This window comes from Miniopterus natalensis, chromosome 19, assembly GCF_054644295.1.
Source record: "Miniopterus natalensis isolate mMinNat1 chromosome 19, mMinNat1.hap1, whole genome shotgun sequence".
Lineage (NCBI taxonomy): Eukaryota > Metazoa > Chordata > Mammalia > Chiroptera > Miniopteridae > Miniopterus > Miniopterus natalensis.
In genome coordinates, this window is record NC_142099.1 from 37,882,669 (window position 1) to 37,901,634 (window position 18,966).

The 18,966-nt window shown below is 54.3% G+C and overlaps 1 protein-coding gene across 1 annotated transcript in view; it reads left to right on the top strand.

Moving 5' to 3' along the window:
• The window catches only part of LMX1A (LIM homeobox transcription factor 1 alpha), a 117,663-nt gene extending 99,662 nt beyond the window's left edge, over positions 1 to 18,001 (top strand). The window contains exons 4-8 of the mRNA XM_087828317.1: positions 9,505 to 9,677; positions 12,310 to 12,387; positions 14,015 to 14,081; positions 15,304 to 15,474; positions 17,841 to 18,001. Of these exons, the coding sequence (XP_087684443.1) occupies positions 9,505 to 9,677; positions 12,310 to 12,387; positions 14,015 to 14,081; positions 15,304 to 15,474; positions 17,841 to 18,001 (650 nt within the window). The remainder of the gene's footprint in view (positions 1 to 9,504; positions 9,678 to 12,309; positions 12,388 to 14,014; positions 14,082 to 15,303; positions 15,475 to 17,840) is intronic.
• The last annotated feature ends 965 nt before the right edge of the window (positions 18,002 to 18,966 follow it).

Consider the following 18,966-nt stretch of genomic DNA (forward strand, 5'->3'; position numbering starts at 1 on the left):
ATGTAATTTTTATTTTAGTTTATTTTTTCTATCACCGCACTGCTGTCGGTGTCCGTGAGCCCTCTCTCCCTCTCTCTCTCCCCCTCTCTCTGCCCAGTCCCTACACCCCCCACCCCCAGCGCTCAGCCTGCTGCTTCCCCGAGTCTGTCTCTGTTTTGCCTGGCAGTTCCGTGTGCTCATTAGAGTCCACAAGCGCGTGGGATCCCGTGGTGCCGGGCTTTCTCTGCCTGGCCTATTTCCTCCGCATAGTGCTCTCCAGGTCCCTCCAGCCGTGGCAAAGGGTAGAATTTAGGAAGAAGTGTTTGTGATTAGCATCGAGATCGTCTTGGCCCAGTGCCGCTTAAGGATAGTGACCATAAGTAAGTCGGGAGTGGCTGCGTTGGAGTTCATGGCGCAGGGTTACACTCGGTCCCTGTGAACAGTGTTTGGTTTCCCTGTGTTCTCACGGGGAGGAAAGTGGCTCTGGGAGATGACTCAGTTACGAGGGGCAGCTCAGCACGACAGGCTGAAGGTCTCCTGGCCAAGGGTCCCCTGCGTCCCTAATCCTCGGAGGCTGTGTGTCCGTCACCCGAGGACTGGTGGTAGGACAGGTGCACCGTGGTACCTGCTCCTCAGCATTGTCTTCTCTCTGTGTCCCCAGTTCCTTTTTTGCTTTAGTCACCTCTGTCCCTAATTATCGTAACTTGGGTTTCCCTTTTCCATGGCCTGCTCTCCTAACCCTCCTTACTGACACGTAACTGGATGGGTCCTGATGGGAGAGGGACCAGTAGTGGGATCAATAGCAACATGAACTAGACGTTCAGATCCCAGTTTCAAGGAAGTACGTTTCGTCCCATCTGAGCTCCAAGTGTGGAGGCAGCTCGTAATTTTTCAGTGATTTCCCAGCCCCCGGAAGTTGGTTGGCCTTGGTGAACAGATTGGTGGAAAGGAGAAAGACAGAACTCTGCGGCTGCCCACTAGTGCCCTCGCTGCCAGTGTGCCTCGGGGCTCCGGAATTAATTGGACACAAACTACTTAAAAATGAATTATTAGTCTCCTGAGTGCTCAGCACGGTGGTGTGTTTGTTGTAAAGGATACAAAGATGATCTGGATTTGGTCTGTTTACAGGAAGCTTCCTTTATTGTGCAGAAGACACACAAAGTTATAATGATGATGGTAACTAGCCAGCCTTTAAGTTCTGACCATGAGCTTAGTGCCACACACACTGTATTGTCTCATTTAGTTACTATAATTATCCTGTCAGGCAGGCGCTTTGAACCCCGCTATACAGATGGGAAAACCAGGACTAAATGGAGAGGTCACTTGGCCAAGACCACTAGTAAGTGACGGAGGAAAATGCTGGAGTCCAAAGCCCTGCTCTGAACCGCCCTGTTGTGCTGCTTCCCAAAAGATGCGAGACGGGATTTCTCTGTCCGTCCAGCGCAGTCTGTTTTAAAATCCACACCTAGAGCTCAGATGTTGTTTTTGGCCAAAGTGGTTAAAGAACAAGACAACATATGACATTGTCTTCTAATCTGAACATTCTTGAGTAACTGAAATGTTTGTGGGAGACGCACGGGCGCCCTGGCGTTGGGGAAGTGAGGAAGGAGAAGGGGCACGGGAAGGCGGCGGGGTGCTGCGAGGGAAGGCAGGTTTGGGCTTTTGTTGGTGCAGAATTACGGAGCTGAAGGAAGCTGTCCTCCCTCCCCCAGTCGTCTTTGGCTCACGGCTCTATTTGATTATATTCTTAGCACTTAACATTGTCAGAGGCTAAATTAGGTTTTATTTTATTCATTGCCTGCCTTCTCCCCGTAGAGGTAGGACTTTGTCCATCTTGTCTGCGACTACTCATCCTGTAGGTTCCATAGCCACTGGGGATCTAATTAAGTTCATGAGGCTTAATAAACATTTTTAAAATATCTTACATTTTTATAGCATTTTACAATTTCTTTTCAAAGTGCTTTTATCTCCTCCTACTATTGAGTGCTAACAATCCTATCAGGGTAGCTTGGCAGGTCTTTATACCCCCGAGTTTACACATTGGGAAGGTAGAGTACAGAGAGGTTAGGCCATTTGCCTTAGGTCACACAGCGGGTGAGTGGTAGAGGTAAGAACAGAAGCTGGGTGTCTGTTCTCAATTTTCCCTGCTCTTTTGAGCCTGTCAGTGGTTTGTGGAGTGGACTCGAGTCTGAAGACATAGACCTGGCTGGATATTGGCCTCAGTTTGCCTGTGCAAACCAGCAGAGGGCCTGGATCAGAACAAAGGTGTCCCTGCCAAGGGCACAGGCAGTTGGACCAGCCATGGTGACCCATCCAGGCAACACCTGTCTGTCAGTAAGTCCACAGTGAATTTGTCCAGGGAGGAGTTGCTTCTGCAGTGAGAACATTCAGAATGTTCACAAACTCACCCCAACTCCCAGTCACCTAGAAGCCTGTTGTCTGGGTATTTTTCTTTCTTTCTTTTAAAGAGTCATTTGGAACTATTTCTATTAAACTCAGGCCTGATTTTTTTCTAATACCTTAAGTGAGCATTTATGGTGAGCATTTATGGAAACTTCCTGGGAAGCTAATTTCAAGTCCTTAATCATTTAAAGATTTTATTATTGATTTTTAGAGAGAGAGAGAGAGAGAGAGAGAGAGAAGCATTGACATGACAGCTATACATTGATGGGCTGCCTCCTACTGGGGATCAAGCCTGCTACTTGGGCATGTGCCCTGTCATCCAGTGCACAGGATGACACCCAGCCAGTTGAGCCACACCGGCCAGGGCTGGGTCTTTTTCAGTTTGGGGAAATAGTGAACTCTTTGGCTTCCATCCCTTCCCAGAAACAATTTTATTTTCTCAAATCATTCTGTCCTCCTGAACACACACTTGATGCAGCAAAATTGGACTTTTCCAAAGAGACATGGTATGTGATCCACTTAAGTCAGCCCTGGGAGCAACGACTTGCATACCTTGTTAATGTAAACCTAACGCAGGGTCGTGTTGTGTGGATCACACCCCATGCCTGGTGAACCGCGGCAGCTGGATGTGAGCTTTTACCCGCCTAAGTGCTGAGCCCCTAACATCTGACCTGGCTTGTTATGAGTGCCCCCAGGTTCCCTCAGAGGCTGGCCAAACCAGAACGGTGCAAGTGATGGTTTTTATTAGTGCACCTATCCATGCTCAGTTTGAATGCAGTGATGTTGGTGTGGCAGGATTTTCTGATATCCCGATGATCAATATTTTGAGTATATGACACACTTGTGCCCAGGGACATTCAGCATTTGCACAATACGTATCAGTTTGAGTTGCATGTGGCCATATTCTCACTACAAAAGGGGAGTAGAAAGTGATAGAAAAACTTAAGAGAGGAAATGATGCAGAGCGTGTGAGTTTGTGAGTGTGTATGCATGTGTGCTCCTGTGTGTGACTGCGTGTGTGAGGGCATGTGTGAGAGCATGCATGTATGTGAGTGCAAGAGTGCACATACATGTGCATGTGTGAGTGTGTAGGCATGTTCATGGGTGTGAGTTTGCGCATGTGTGTGAACGTGTGTGGGCATGTGCATGTATGTGCCTGTGCATGAGTGTGAATATGTGAGTGCATGTGTGTGTGAGTGCATGTGTGTGTGCTAGCATAAAGCCCATTCACACATGAAAAAACCCAAGTCTGATGCAAATCCACAGTGATTCCACCATCACTACCAATACTGTCCTGTTTCCTGCAAACCTCCCAAGCACAAGGTTCCCCTTCCTGGGCAGCAGCCAAGCTGGGGAAGGAGAGGCGTCCGGGCCATGGCAGGCGGCCAGCACACCCGAGTGGAGCCCAGCTCCCCTGGGGGCCTGCCTGGACAGCTGAGCTGGCATGCCCGGGCTCTGACCCGCCTCCCCTTCCCCAGCTTAGCATAGAAACCCCATCCAACGTGGTCATGGCCAAACAAAGGTATCTTTCTTGGGACACTACCTTGGGCCTGACTCAGGAGTGCAGCTTGGCCTGTTTGCTTTGTGCTTGAAAGGCTTGGTGCACTGCACTGGAGACCTTCCTTGAGCGGGGCTGGCAGAGGGTGGGGTGTGTTTGGGGAGGAGGGGACAAGGGGGGGACTGGGATTTAAAGTTGGCTCTGTCTCTTTGTGACTGAAAGCATGGCTCTTCCAGGAGGCGCTCAGGGTGCACGATCTGTCCCCAGAGCTCCTTCTCTGTGAGCCTTTCTGTCCTCACTCTTTAATTATGGTGACACGGTCCCCAGCTGGGCAGCCTGATAATCTGGATCCCCACAGGGTAAGGCGGGGGTAGGGGCGGGAGAGGGGGGGAAGACAGACTCCCAGCTGTGTGCCCTTGGGCAAGAGGTCACCGCCTCCCCCGGCCTCAGTTTACTCGCCTGTGAAAAAAGGCTAAAGCCCACTTCCTGCCTCGTCCTGCCGTATGGAAACAATGCAGTGTAAATGCCGCTGTGCTAGTAGCAGGTAAGCATAGGAATTTTCATATCACTTTGCAGGTGAACAGACTGCCTCGGTGCCCTTGAAACCTCCCTGCTCCTGATGTACAATGCCCCCTCTATCTGTGGCTTGGGTTCATCCTTTGTCATTCATTTTTAATTCAAGTGACACCTGCACCATATCACCTTCCTCACTGTCCTCCCCGTAGGTGATTATTTGGATGCTGGTGTCGTTTTTTCCTCTAGTAGCCTGGACTCTGTGAGACCAGGACACCTCACCATCTCTAGCTCAGGGTGTCCTTGTGCCGTGACTGACAGGTGAGCCCCCGGTACTGGCTTATTGAGCAAATGACAAAATGAACAGGTCCCAGCCCAGCCTCAGGGCCTGGTTGGGTGTCAGTTGAAGCCTTGAAGAGTTGTGTGTAAGGAGGTTTCAAACAGTAGCTGCCGGGACTCTGCTCTTTTGGGCCCCTCGCTTGTTGCCTGTGGGGTTTTAGATGCTGCCTCGGATCTGAGCCGAGCCCAGCTGTGCTTGGGAGAGTGGAATCCTGTCCTGTGGTGCAGGGCAGCAACCAAATACCTTCCCCTGTCTCCTGTGGTGGTGAATTCCTCCCGCCTCCCCCACACAAGCGCCGGCCCCTTCCTCCACTCCCTTGCCCTGGAGGACATTTACGGGGCTCATCTGAGCCTGAGGCCTGTTCTGGCCTCTCCCTGCCCCAGCAGGAGGATCTCTGGGCCTCCCTTGCCCTCGCCTTCCCCGGGCCAAGCTCAGATCTCTCCAGCCCTGTTTATGGGCTTTGGGATTTTTCCAGCCACCTGAAATGAATCTTCGAGGCCCCACAGGTAGCACAGCCCTTTCATCTGTGACTGTTTATGTCATAAATGCTGGGAGGCCCGGCAGGGGAAGCAACAGCCCTGAGCCATTACAGACTTTTTTTTACAAGAAAGGGGGGAAAGAGGCCCTGAGATACATGTTTCAAAGTTTGTGCCAAGCGAATTCATTTCACTCCGGCGGCTGTGCCGGAGACAGCATCTCTGGATTTCCCACAGGGAGTCGGATGGATGCTGCGTTTGTGTCCACATGGCCCCCAGGGTGCTGACATCTGTAGTGGGAGACGCTGGGCTGCTTTCCTCTCCGTTGAGGGTGTCAGCTTAATTCATGAGGGCTCGCTGGGCTGCATTCGGTGGGGAGCCTCTGGCACCGATGGGCCTTCCCTCCCTCTGCTCTGTCCCTGCTGTTTGAAGGCGTGTCTTTGCCTTCCCGCCAGTACTCCTGCTGGTTCCTGGGGATCTCCAGTGTCTCTTAAGGCTTTCCTTGTGGTGGGTGGATCGATCTGTGTACGTTTTTGGCACGGCCCATTTTCCTGGAGAAGCAGGGATCTGGCAGGCTGAGAGAAGTCAGAGCCTCGGTGACACCCCAGGCTGCCCGAAAGACCCCAGGGCAGTCAGGGGCACTGCCATGCCCATAATATGGACAGCACAGCAGACAGGAGCCAGTGGGAACTGGCAGTGGGAACTGGTGGCCTGCCCTCCCCTTGGCACTGGGTTGTGCCATCTGCCTGCACGTTGGGAGGTGCCAGAGCCACCCCCACCTGGCCCTCCAGCGTTAGAATCTCTTGCTCAGATCAGCCAGGACGCTTGACATTCCACAGTGGTGACTGCTTGGTCGGACGCATTTTCTCTTAATATGTTACAGGCTGTGGGAGAGAACACATCAGACTCTCCAATTATTGACTCTTGGTGTCAGTGACCAGTGCCTGCTGCTCCCAGTGCCAGAGCCTGGAAGAATGGACCAGGAGGTCAGGAGGGGCCGAGAGCAGGGTGCCTGCTGGCACACAGTTGTGCCCACTCGGGTCTGCAGCTGCCTTCGCGAGGCGATAGCAAAGTCAGGCTGCTGCAGTGGAGACCGTGAGGCCTGCAAAGATAAGATGTTGACTCTCTGGCTTGTTTTCGAGAAGGTCTGTAGACCCCTAGTCTAGAGCATGAAGTGCTCCTTGGAGGGCAGGTGGGGCCCTGAGGAGAGAGAGGAGACTCGGAGGTGAAAGGAGGGTGCCGTGAAAGCAGCAGGACCCGCGGAGGCCGGTCTGAACCCCAGGCTGTCTCCCTACCCCCTTCTGCCCCAACACCCCTCCTCCTGCCCTGCTCCCAACCTTCTCCTTCCCGTGCTGAGAACAAATGTTTCCACCTGCTTCTTCCTACCGGGAGGTGAAGAGAGTGTGGGAGCCGCCACCTGTGGGGTCAGCATCCTCCAGAACACCCAGCAGGGCACGCCGAGGATGGACCCACCCCACCCCACCCCACCCCACCCCAAGTTCCATCTGGGCAAGTGTGCACGTCCCAGGCAAGCTGAGCACAGTGACAACTGCAGGGAGACACCAGGGCCTCAGCCATCCTGTCTCTGGGCTGGGACTCAGCCAGGACATCTCCCTTCTGGGACCAGCCTCACCTCCTTTCCCGCTTTCTCTTCCTTCTCTCTCTCTCTCTCTCTCTCTCACACACACACACACACACATTCACGTTCTGCAAAAGCAGCTCCCAGTGTTGGCTGGGGTCGTGTCCGCCACGAGGGAGAAGTGACCACCTGCACTGCGAAAGCTTAACTCAGAGCTGCCGCTGTGCAACCGCGACTAACAGGAACCACGCGTCTCGGGCCAAGAGCACTTCTTTGGGGTTGAGGCGATGATGGTGGTGGTGGTTTACTAAGCACCTATCCCATTCTAGACAGCGCTAAACCCTTTACACCCGTCATCTCGTTTAATTCCAACATCACTGTTACCTTCGCCGACGAGAAAATTGAGTCTTGGGAATCTGTTCGGAATCACACACAATAACTGGCAGTTCCAAGAACTTAAAGTTGAGCTGGTGGGACCCGGCCTGTGGCTGCGGGTGCCACGCCGCATTGCTTCCTGAGCGGTGTCTGCGTGACGAGCCCCCGCCGTGAGACCTCCCATCACTTTAGACTCTGCATTGTCATGAGTCACATTAGCTGATACGAGTACACACTCGTGTCAAACCATATGAGGAGTGACAGTAAAAGCATCAGACTCGGTCAGACTTTCACAAATACCATTTTATGGGCAAAACTGGAATAAGAGATGAGGTTTCTGAACATGTACAGTTGCATGGAAAACATATTCTATTCTTCAGAACTGTCACTCATCTGTCCCACACTCAGCCCCTTTAGTCCCTGCCTTGCAGGACACCTGCATGGTCCTTCGGTAGGGTGTCAGCCCCATTGTCTCAGTCATATCATGGAAGGTATCACTGGTCCCAGAGGAGCATCCTGTTGACCCTGAGGGTCCATTGCAGAGAGAATTACTGTCCTCACTGAAGACTGGGCTCAGGGTCTCTAGGCAAGGGGGGTGCAGAGCCTGGCAGGGACGCGTCTGTGTGGTCAGTGGCTTCCTGTTTTTGACCGTCCTCCTCTGTGTGTCCTCTTATCTTTTTGTGCTTGCTTTTCTCCTTGCCATTCTGAAAAAATCCTTCTAGAAGGATCCTAAAATGCCTTCCTAGAGAGGTAGGACTGCAGTCAGCTTGCTGAGTGACCTGGAAGAGCAGCATTGGAGCTGAAGGTGCCAAGCAACCCTTGCTTGTCATGAGGATCTTCTTGAAGTTTTGGGGTTTTTCATTTGTACTCTCAGGTGGAGGGTGAAGCAGAGGGAAAGACCTCCAGAGGTAACTTCTGAAGGAAATAAGCCCCCAGCACACGGCACACTGTTTCCCAGGCTGCCTCGCGCATCCTGCAGGCCTCACGCTCTTCATGGGAAGGTGCTTCCAGGGTCTGGGAAAGACCTGCAGCATCCAGAAATAGCCTCCTATGGACCAGGGCGCATAGAATTACTCCTGTGCCACCCGCTGTGTACTCCTGTGTCACCAGTGTACAGATGAAGAAACAGGCTCAGCCCGTGATGTACGGGCTGGAGCCACACTTATAATGAGGGCAGAGCTGAGGGAGACCCAGGGCTGCCTCCATCAGACCCTGTGCAATACACTGAAAGGGTCATGCCCTCAAGGGACTCATAGGTTAGTGCCCCTGCATGTTCAAATTTATGTCCAGATGTTCATGGAGAGAAGAAGCCATTGTTCTTGCCAATAAAATAATTTTTTTTGGTCTGGAAGAGCCAAAAATTAGAACTCAAAGTCTCAACTAAAACAGCTTATCCAATGAGCATCCTTTGCAGAGGTGGGCGGGGGGGGGGTCGAGGATGGGTGCACACACCCAGTCCCTCATCCCGGGTTTCCTGAAGTGGCTGCAAGGAGCCCAGCTCAGGGGCCTGGGGCCGGGGAAGCCTGAGACAGTTTCCACTGGAGGAAAGAGGACACTGAGCTCTGCGAGACCCCACAGAGAAGTGAGGTTCTTGTTGGGGTGGCTTTTAGTTCTGAGAGCAGGACGCCATCTCTCCCACTCAGGTCTTTCCCAGGCCTGGGAGCACCTTCCCGGGAAGAGCACGAGGCCTTCGGGATGCGGGAGGCAGCCTGGGAAACGGGCCATGTGCTGGGCGCTTGTCTCCTTCAGAAGTTCCCTGTGTGTTGCTCATTGCTTACAGAGGTGAAGGAATTCACAGAAATATAAATAAATGCAATTGTCTTTCCATCCTCAGTTATCTGTACATGTGGGCCCTGCGGGGTCCTTTAAACAGTAATAACAGCTTCCCCAGGTCTGGATGTGAGAAGTGACAGCTACCACATAATAGTAGTAATGGCACTTGGTGGGCATTTATCTCACGCCAAGCAGCTTTCTGAATGCCTTATAGTTCAGCTCACTGAATCTTCTCAACCCCAAAGAAGTAGGTTCTCTGACATCCCGATTTTGCCGGTAAGGAAACTGAGTCGTAGAGCGTTAGGTCACACGCCCAAGGTCACACAGGCGAGGACACATCCTGGGAGGAAGTCTGAGCTGCAGTGTGGACTTTCTGGCTCCCGCCTGGGACTCTGGAAGCGTGTCCTCGGCCCTACCTGCAGGCTTTCCCATCGGTACACACAGGTATTGCACTTGCGTGTAAGGCGTCTGGGCAGTGTGGACCTGAGCGCCTCTCTCAGAATCCACAGAGATTGTGTCTGGCAGTGGCTTTGAGGGGACACACCACCATGGTTTCCACTTCTTTCAGGCAAAAGTGATGATGAAGAGAGTCTCTGCAAGTCTTCCCACGGGGCAGGGAAAGGAGCCACTGAGGACGGCAAGGACCATAAGCGCCCCAAACGTCCCCGAACCATCCTGACAACCCAGCAGAGGCGGGCGTTCAAGGCCTCGTTCGAAGTGTCGTCCAAGCCGTGCAGAAAGGTACAGAAGGGAAGCGGGAGGAGAGGGCAGGGCCGCTCCTGCGTGGTCGCTTGACTTGTGTAGGGTGTCCACGGGCACCTGGGGTCAGGGCGGTGGGAGGCTGCTCGGTCTGTGCAGGTGGCCTTGAGCCTGGTGGGGTCTGAAGCTGTGGCCAGGGCTATAGCAGAACCTCCCGAGCTTTTGTGCCCACTCCGCTGGCCACATGCTCACATCTGTTACTCTGGAGAGCAGTGGGAATACCCCAGGTGCCACTTGGGGTGACCGCGGTGCCATGACCGAGGGCGGCACTGCAGTGGCTGGTGGCATGTACTCTGTTGGTCCCATTTGTTCCTCTTGGCGAGGTGACCTGGGGATTTGTCCATGTGACATTTCCTTCGTTTGTGCTGTTTGTGTTCCGCCATCTGGATGGGCCGCCGTTTGTTTCTTTGTTCACCTGTCGATGGGTGTTTGGGTTGTTTTTAATTTGGGGCTGTTACGGATCAGGCTGCTGCGCATTTTCATAAAAAAAAAAAAAAATACGATGGTTGAATGAGATGGACATTTATTTCTTTCGCATATCACGGTCCGAGGGTCACAGTCCCAGACTGACGGGGCTGCCCTGCTCTCCGTCACATGGGCCGGGAGGCTGCTTAGTTGTCACCATTGCTCACGGCCACTGTGGTGGAGAAAGAGGAAGTAGAGGGCAAGCAGCCGTCTTTTTAAGGGCAAACCCAGGATTCTCTGCATCACTTTCATTCATATGTTTTGGCCAAAATGTAATCCCGTGACTGCCTCCAGCAAGGGGGCTGGGAAGCGAGTCTTGGTGACCGTGGGCCCCGCTGATGCGTGGGGATTCTATTTCTAACAGGAGGAGGGGAGGGTGGACACTGGGAACAAGCAGAGGTCTCTGCAACCAGTAGCCGAGTCTGTTTATTAAGTACACGGCATTTATTGACTGCTTGTCACATGCTGGTTACTGTCATTTATGTGCTACAAATAAGAAAGCCCTTTAATTGAAATTCATGGAGGAAATACGTTTAAAATTTTTAGCATTGTTTTCCCTGCACCCTTATCTGTGTCAGTTACCTTTTTCTTCAGTAACAAACAAAATCATAGTGGTTTCCATCCCACAGTGGTTTCCTGCCTCTGGGCCGTGCGTTGGCTGCAGCCCGCCTGGGCTCAGGTTCCGACCGCTTCACCTGTCCCTCATTCAAGGGTCCAAGCTGATGGAGCCGCGGCCACCTGGGCACGCTGTTGTCATGTAGATGGCAAAAGGCAAGAGGCCACGTCACGCCCGGCAAGCCCATGGAAGCCCCTCGGGGACGTCACACCCCCTCACATCCACTCACATTCCACGGCCACAGCCAGTCGTCGGCCAGGCCTGACGTGAGCTGTGGGTGCGTGGGGGAGGCGCGGAGGGGCAGTGGTGCAGTTGGCCACTGTTCTGACCTTGGAAAGATTCACCCATGGAACTTCTTGGCCCTTTTCGTGTGACTCCAGCCAGGAGAGGTTCTGGTAGAAAGTGAACTAGCCCTGCAGCGGGCTTACCCAGGACAAGAGATCACCCCCCTCCGTGTACTTACTGTACCTGTAACTAGACTCCCAGCGTCCACACAACCTGTACCCAGCGTGGTCCCTGGGCAGCCTCCAGGCCACCAGCGGCCGGCAGTGCACACGTTGCTGCAACCCCGGGGAGGGATGTGAGGACCAGAGCATGGGGGCAGCCTGGGGAAAGGTCACCTCTGTCGGAGTCAGGCAGGGCTTTGTGGAACAGGTGGCTCCTGGGCTGGGCCTGAGGGATGGATAGGGTGTCCTCAGGTGGAGATACACTGCTATCCTAGTTGGCTCAGCAAAAAGCTGTGCTTTTAAATGGCTCTAATCACCTGACTTCTCCTGAGCCCCAGCACAAGTGGCTGAGGAGGGGTGACCTAGCCAAGGCCTCCTGTCCACCCTCCTGATGTGTTTCGTCAAGGAGCTCCTCCCCAGAATCCCACCAAGAGGGAGCCATGTCCCTCCAGCCCATCGCCCTGTGCCGCGTGGAGGGCAGATGTTTTAACACATTTCTTCATTGCAGGGGTCCCCGTCGCCCCACCTCGGCACAGGCCCGGGGTGTGTGCCTGCTCCAGAGCTGTCTGCTCTGCTGATTCCCGATGGGCCCTGTCTTATTCCTTTTGGGTCTGGCTCACACCGGTGACTGTGAAGATGTATATACGTGACATACCCAAAGTCACCTGGCGCATGAGGGACAGAACCAAAAACTAGGGCAATGAATCAAGACAGGAGAAGAGAGCAAGCGAGGAGCACTTGCTTTTGCACAGTGACCTTTCACTAAGTGGGCCAGTGCGTGTGATGGCTGTCAGCTAACTGCAGGCTTTGTAAAGGTCTGAGAGCACCTGAAGGCCTGGTTCCCAGAGTCAGAGACGCCGAGACCTCTTGGAGTCCAGCTCTAATCGACTGTCATTCCTCCCTGTGTTTACTGGGGAAGGACCCCCTGCACCTGACTGAGTGGTGTTCTCACACTGGGATTTGGCTGCGTGTCGGGCAGTGGCAGGCGCCACTGGGACGTGGCCTGCGGCCTTCCTGTGCTCTGGATGGAGTGCCCTGCCTTCCTCGGACACCAACGTTTCTGTTTCTGATGTTCTGTTTTTTCAAGGTGAGGGAGACGCTGGCTGCGGAGACAGGGCTGAGCGTCCGTGTGGTCCAGGTGTGGTTTCAGAACCAGCGCGCTAAGGTAACTGCTTCTCACGCCGTCTGTGTGGCCGGTTCCCCGAAGCAGGGGCAGCAAGATTGCGCTTGCTGCAGGTGTTCTGACCAGAGCTCGTGCGACGGAGAGTTCTTTTTTTTTGTTAATCCTTATCTGAAGATATTTTTTCCCATTGCTTTCCAGAGAGAGTAGAGGGAGAGAGAAAGAGAGAGAGATGCATCGATTGGTTGCCTCCCTCACTTGCCAGGGCTGGGGAGCAAACCCACAACCTAGTTATGTGCCCTTTACCAGGAATCGAACCCGAGACCGGTGGGCGGGCCGACACTCTAGCACTGAGCCACACTGGCAAGGGTGATAGAGAGTTCTTCCAATTCAGAAATTCAGTTATCGACAGTCATTTCCAGCACAGCCGCCACACAGCAGTGGAGAGGCGGGCGTCTGTCCTGTGAAACGGTTTTTATTTTCCCAGTGGCTGTGACTGCGAGCCTGGGCAGCATGTGTGGGGATAAATGTCTTTCTGTGCCTTTTGGTAAAAGCAGGTTCTTTAAGTCACATTAGTTTAACCCAGATCCCAAAGTTCTTTTCAAATTTCAAAGACAAGCCTATGCGGCATCCATATGACTGCAGATGATGACACCGTGGCCCGGGCGCCTCCCCCAGGCCAACATCGGCCCGCCCCAGGTGCGGGGCCGCAGCTCAAGCTGTCGTCTGCATTCCCGCCAGGCCCTGCTTTAGGCCTGGACCCCAGGTGCTCGCAGCCCTCGTCTGCAGCTCGCTATCCCACCTGGTTGTGTAAAGCAGCAGGCTCCTAACCGAACTACTCAAAACATGGCTGCTGGTGTGTCTCCTATGGTCCTTCCCGTGGAAGGATTTCATGGTTTTAGACAGGGATGGGGAACCTTTTTTCTGCCAAGGGCCACTTGGATATTTATAACATCATTCTCAAGCCATACAAAATTGTCTAGGGCCGTACACGGCACCCAGGTCGAATGTTCCCCGCCCCTGGGAAATGACCCACAGCCCGTAGAGTCACATGGCATGGAACACGTTCGGAGCTCTGAGAAATCTGCGGTAAAGAATATATTTTTTTAACCTAGTGTTTCCTATGCACACATTCAAAGTGTGTATTAATCTCTCATGGAACCCTAGCATTCTATGGAACACAGTTTGACAAACGCTGGGTGACAGTTTTCCTCCCAGGAAGTGTGTGCTCACGTGGTCTTTGGGGGACGAGCTCCTTACCTAGAGGCCTGGCTCTCTGAGGGCCCTCGGACGCGAAGGCTGGCAGGTAGGGGAGTGCGTGGGGACAGCCTCCTGGCTCACCCCAAGTCACATCCTGTTGGCAGCCCCTTGCTGGGCTGTAGGCCTCTTCCCCACACTCACGCCGCACATGAAACTGTCACATAAGCAGCAAGTTTTACTTGTAGAGAGGAAACCCCTGCTCCTGCTGAGACCTCGTCACTGCCCAGCTGCTGTCATCCCATGGTGGCGGCAAAGCAGTGACGCAGAGAACTCCAGGCACTGCTCCTTGAATGTGGCCCCCTTGTGACTCACCCTTAGGGATGTGGCCCCTCTCCTTGCACGGGAGCCGTCCCCGAGGCCTGAGCCTGCTGCAGGGCCCTGCCGTCTAACCCTGTGGTTCTCTTCTCATCAGATGAAGAAGCTGGCCCGGCGGCAGCAGCAGCAGCAAGACCAGCAGAACACGCAGAGGCTGGGCACCGGTAGGTGGGCCCTCCTGCTGTCCTGGGGGGCCGGGCCCCTCCTGCCACAGCCTCCAACTGCCCAGTTCTTAGGACAACACTTGTGGGCTCCTCAAAGCCCAGGCCTGTGGGGTGGGGAACCTTCCAGGGAAAACTGAGTCCGAGGAGCTGTGATGGGGTCGAGGGCCCTGGCTGTAGGCCTGGCACTGCCTTCGGTGGCACTAACCTTGTCCAAAGCCCCTGGCCCTGACCCTGTGCAGTGTTGGGGGGCAGTGTGAGGACAGCCCACAGCTCCTCATCTTGCCGGGTTCTCCATCGTCTGGGCAAATCAACTCAAGAGACGATGCCACTGTGACTCAGCCCTTTCCAGATACATAAAGTGGGGGAAATAATGATAGTAAACAAATAATGGAGCATGTTTGTAGGTCACGGCGCTCTCACGCCTGCTGACCCAGCTCCTGCAGCAGCCACCCTGAGGGGAGCGGAGAAGGCACTAAAGGCTCCACAAGACTCACCCCTGACCTGCATGAACCCTCATTTTTTAACAGGGGAGGTGTGAGGATTGGGAGGGAGTGGAGGACAGGTGTGGGACTAGACCATCAGATGCCCTTGTTTTAATGACGGTTCAGGGAAGCTCTCCAGGTTCCACTGCCCCCGTCCCTGTTCTCCAGGGTGACCTCTGATGGCCCTTCTAAGGCACAGGCTGGGACCCATCGATGTCACCCCATTTCTACCCATTCTGTGTACGAGGAAACCAAACCCCGGAAGTAAAATGAATTATTTAGCTGTGGTCGCACAGCTTACGTGGCTACTATCTTCCATGACATGGTGCTCATCCCCAGGTGGCCACAGCCTGTAGTCCCCTTGGTTGCTGAATAGGGCTGACCTGGGTATGACTTCCTAGACTGAGTCTGAAAAGGTGTGTCAGAGTCTGCTTCCCGCTCTCCGGGATCGCATGCTCCGGGGAAGCCAGCTGCTGCGCTGTGAGGCACTCAGCAGCCCTGTGCCACCCAGTGGCTGGGCCACGGCGGGCTCCCTCATCCAGCCGTGCCTCTGCAAGTCCTGGCCTGCCTGCCCTGCACCCACCTGTCCTCTCACTCTCTTCTCTTTATGGAGCCATAGCAAAGGCAGGGACACCTGTAATGAGTGTTGTGACATTCAGAAGATGGTCTGTGTCCCTCTCTCCCAGCGGGAGATGATGGGCTGCCTCTGGAGAATGACCTGCCTCTTCTTTGTCCCACAGCTCAGACAAATGGTGGCGGGGGTGCAGGGCTGGAAGGGATCATGAACCCCTACACGGCCCTGCCCACCCCGCAGCAGCTGCTGGCCCTCGAGCAGAGCGTCTACAGTGCGGACCCCTTCCGGCAGGGCCTCACCCCACCCCAGATGCCTGGAGACCACATGCACCCCTACGGTAAGAGGGCACCCCTGGCAGGGCGCAGGCTGGGGACCAATGGTGTCACCTCATCCCTGTCCCTTCTATAAACAAGGAAACAAGACCAGGAGGTACAATGATCTACCAGTGAGCACTTGGCATGAGTGATCACCGCTCTGCAGGAGGACCCTCTGCGATGCTGGCCTTTGTTTTAATGATATATTTCAAGTTCAGTGGTCCCCCTGCCCTTCCTTCAAGGTGACCCCTGCTGGCCCATAGGCCGCCGCCCCACAGGGACCTGTCACACCGTGTTTGTATGGGTTTCTCATTCCCTCCCAAACATGTCTGCCTGCTTCCCAGCTGCTCCCTGAAGCTGCAAAGCCCATGGGAAGTTGCTGGGGTCACCCCCTGATGGCCACAGAAGAAAGACCAGCTCCCAGGTCCACCAGCGCTGTCTCCATTCTTCCTCCTTTCAGAGCCGCTTGGTCGTTAGTTTAAGTAGGAGGTTGTGCTTCCAGTGGAGACCTGCCTGTTGTGGTTGAATTTCCTGCCTGCCTTTTGAGAGGGACCCAAGGGTCAGCACCATCTAGGTGGGAGGCCGGAGGTCGGCGAGCTCTGGCTTAAAGGGAATCTATGAAAGCCCAGGAACAATGTTCTGACTGGGCCATATGGACTCCTGTCAGGTGTTCTCATGGAATTCCTGAACAGAAGCTGACGTGTGAGGTGAAAAGGACCCCATTCCCACCCCACCAGCACTGGGGTTGCTCTAGATCTGGTGTGTGGAGAGCTGAGCCCCTCCACTTGCCCAGTGGCTGGGGCCTGGCAAGGGTGCCAGGGGTGGGGTGCCCAAGCTCTGGGTGGACGGCTGGAGTTCGACCTCAGAGCCAGACACAGGGCACCAGGTTTTATACAGAGGTCAGTGGCCTGTGCAGCATCCACCTCTGCTGTGAAATCTGCAACACAGAACCCTGAGCTAAAAAGTTTCATTTGGCAAGCCCTCAATACACCAGTCTCAGAGACATTTGGCCTCAGCTCACACATTTGGTCAAACAGCTTCTCCCTCGCCTTTATTTTAAAAGATGCCCTTGGTTGTTTACATAGCCCTGTCTGCCCCGTGATGCTTTGGCAAACCCCGGGCAGACCAGACCCTCTGTGGGCCTCGCTGACCCGCCTCCATCATTCACTCCCATGCGGATGTCTGCTTCCTCGGGACACGTGTGACCTCTGTATGTGCCGTCACTCCACAGCTGTGGGAAAACAGCAAAGGACTTTTTTTCAAATTATTATATTTTCAGAGTCCCAGGGGTCTTGTTACATAAAAGTCCTCATGAGGAACCTTTCAGTAAAATGAATAATTAAAGGTTCAAATGAATAATTAAAGGCCTAATAAACTCATTTTCACCTGTCCCATTTTCTTGACGTGGAGGTGAAGGGCGTGCACCTCTGGGTTGTGGTCGTGGTCCCCAGTTGGTCCTCCATTGGGTGCCAGTGATTCCAAGGCGGGTGCCTCACCTTCTTCTCATCTGCTGTGCAAATTCAGGGAGGCAGAGGCACTGGGTGTGCCTGAGCATTATCATGGGAGGGCACCCAGCTTGTTCTCAGAGCCCGGGTTTCTTTTCTTACCCTCTCTCCTTCCAGGACCTTGGTTGCAGGTTGCAGCTGAGCCCCAGGAGCCCTCTCTGTCCAGCCAGCCCAGTCCCCACATTCACCCTTAGCCTGTCCAGCAGGCCCAGTCCCCACACTCACTCTCAGCCTGTCCAGCAGGCCCAGTCCCCACACTCACTCTCAGCCTGTCCAGCAGGCCCAGTCCCCACACTCACTCTCAGCATGTCCAGCAGGCCCAGTCCCCACACTCACTCTCAACCTGTCCAGCAGGCCCAGCCCCCACACTCACTCTCAACCTGTCCAGCAGGCCCAGTCCCCACACTCTCTCTCAGCATGTCCAGCAGGCCCAGTCCCCACACTCACTCTCAACCTGTCCAGCAGGCCCAGTCCCCACACTCACTCTCAACCTGTCCAGCAGGCCCAGTCCCCACACTCTCTCTCAGCCTGTCCAGCAGGTCCAGTCCCCACACTCACTCTCAACCTGTCCAGCAGGCCCAGTCCCCACACTCACTCTCAGCATGTCCAGCAGGCCCAGTCCCCACACTCACTCTCAGCCGTTTGCCATCTGCTTTGCCTGTGCACAGCTTAGTGTTTTGTCATGTATTCAATTGTTGCACTTTAGGCATGAGCCCGTAGGGAGACGAGAGACCTTCTGTGGACAGGGACTGTGTTCCCTCCTTTTCTGTGTAGCTCACCCCCACCCCCGAGCCACCCCCAGTAAGCTAGATGCTGGTGAGGTTTCCAGCACCGAGATGAGTCTCCACTTCTTGACCCTCACACCCGTTTCATCTCCATTTCAGGTGCCGAGCCCCTTTTCCACGACCTGGATAGTGATGATACCTCCCTCAGTAACCTGGGTGACTGTTTCCTAGCAACCTCAGAAGCTGGGCCCCTGCAGTCCAGAGTGGGGAACCCCATTGACCACCTGTACTCCATGCAGAATTCTTACTTCACCTCCTGAGTCCTCCCCTGGAGCTCGGTGGCTGGGCTCCTATGGAGCACCCACAGTGGGAGGGGGCGGCTGGCTGTAGGACGGGGAGGCGGGAAGAGGTGGGCTGGGGAGGGCGTCTTGTCGGGGATGCTGTCGAGTGATGCTCTGGGGTAGGTCAGCATTTCCAAAGGCTGGGTACATACGGATTGCATAGTTTAATGTTTCTAATCAGAGTCTTAGCGGTAGTGTGCAGGTGTGTTTGTCGCTAAGGACAGGGACGTTTAACGTAGACACTGTTGTGCAGACTAGATACCTAGAGACCTCTACCAGCCCCCAGCCCCGGGGAAGCGCTGTGGAGAGGTGCCTACGCCTGTTCCTGCTCACAGCCCGTAGACAGGCAGGCAGGTAGATGTGTGTGAGTGTGTAGCCTTTCATGCTTTACCATCGAAGTCTACTCCTGATGATGACAGACACCGCTGTACAGCAAAGGTAACTTTATTTTCAGTGTGAGCTCTATTTAAGGAAAAGCTTGATGCACTTAAGTTATAAAATGAGATGATTTACTTTTATAAACTTTATTTTTAGTTGGAAGAGACTCGGCAGGGCAGAGAGGGCAGTTACCCCTGGCCCGCGGCTCCGGGTCCCCGTCGCTGAGGTCTGGGCAGCGACTCCATGTGGCTGGCAGGCTTCACGGGGGTTTTTGCTCTTTGGGGTTGAATCACTGGGCCAGGGGACAGAGCAGTTCCTGGTCTGACAGGTGGTTGTTGGTGGCGCCAGGCAAGTCAGTTCTGCTCTTGACTGTCATCGTTTGCAGGTGGAGGGTGAGGCTGCTGGTCTGTACCTACCTCATGGGGGACACGGGGGCCTAGTTCCCCCCGGGACACACGAGCAGGGCTGAGATGGATATCTGAGAATTGTTTAAAATTCAATTAGACCAGTCCCTGGGCAAAGGCAGACCCTGGGGCTGCAGAGCCCAAGGCCACCGGGGTCCCTTC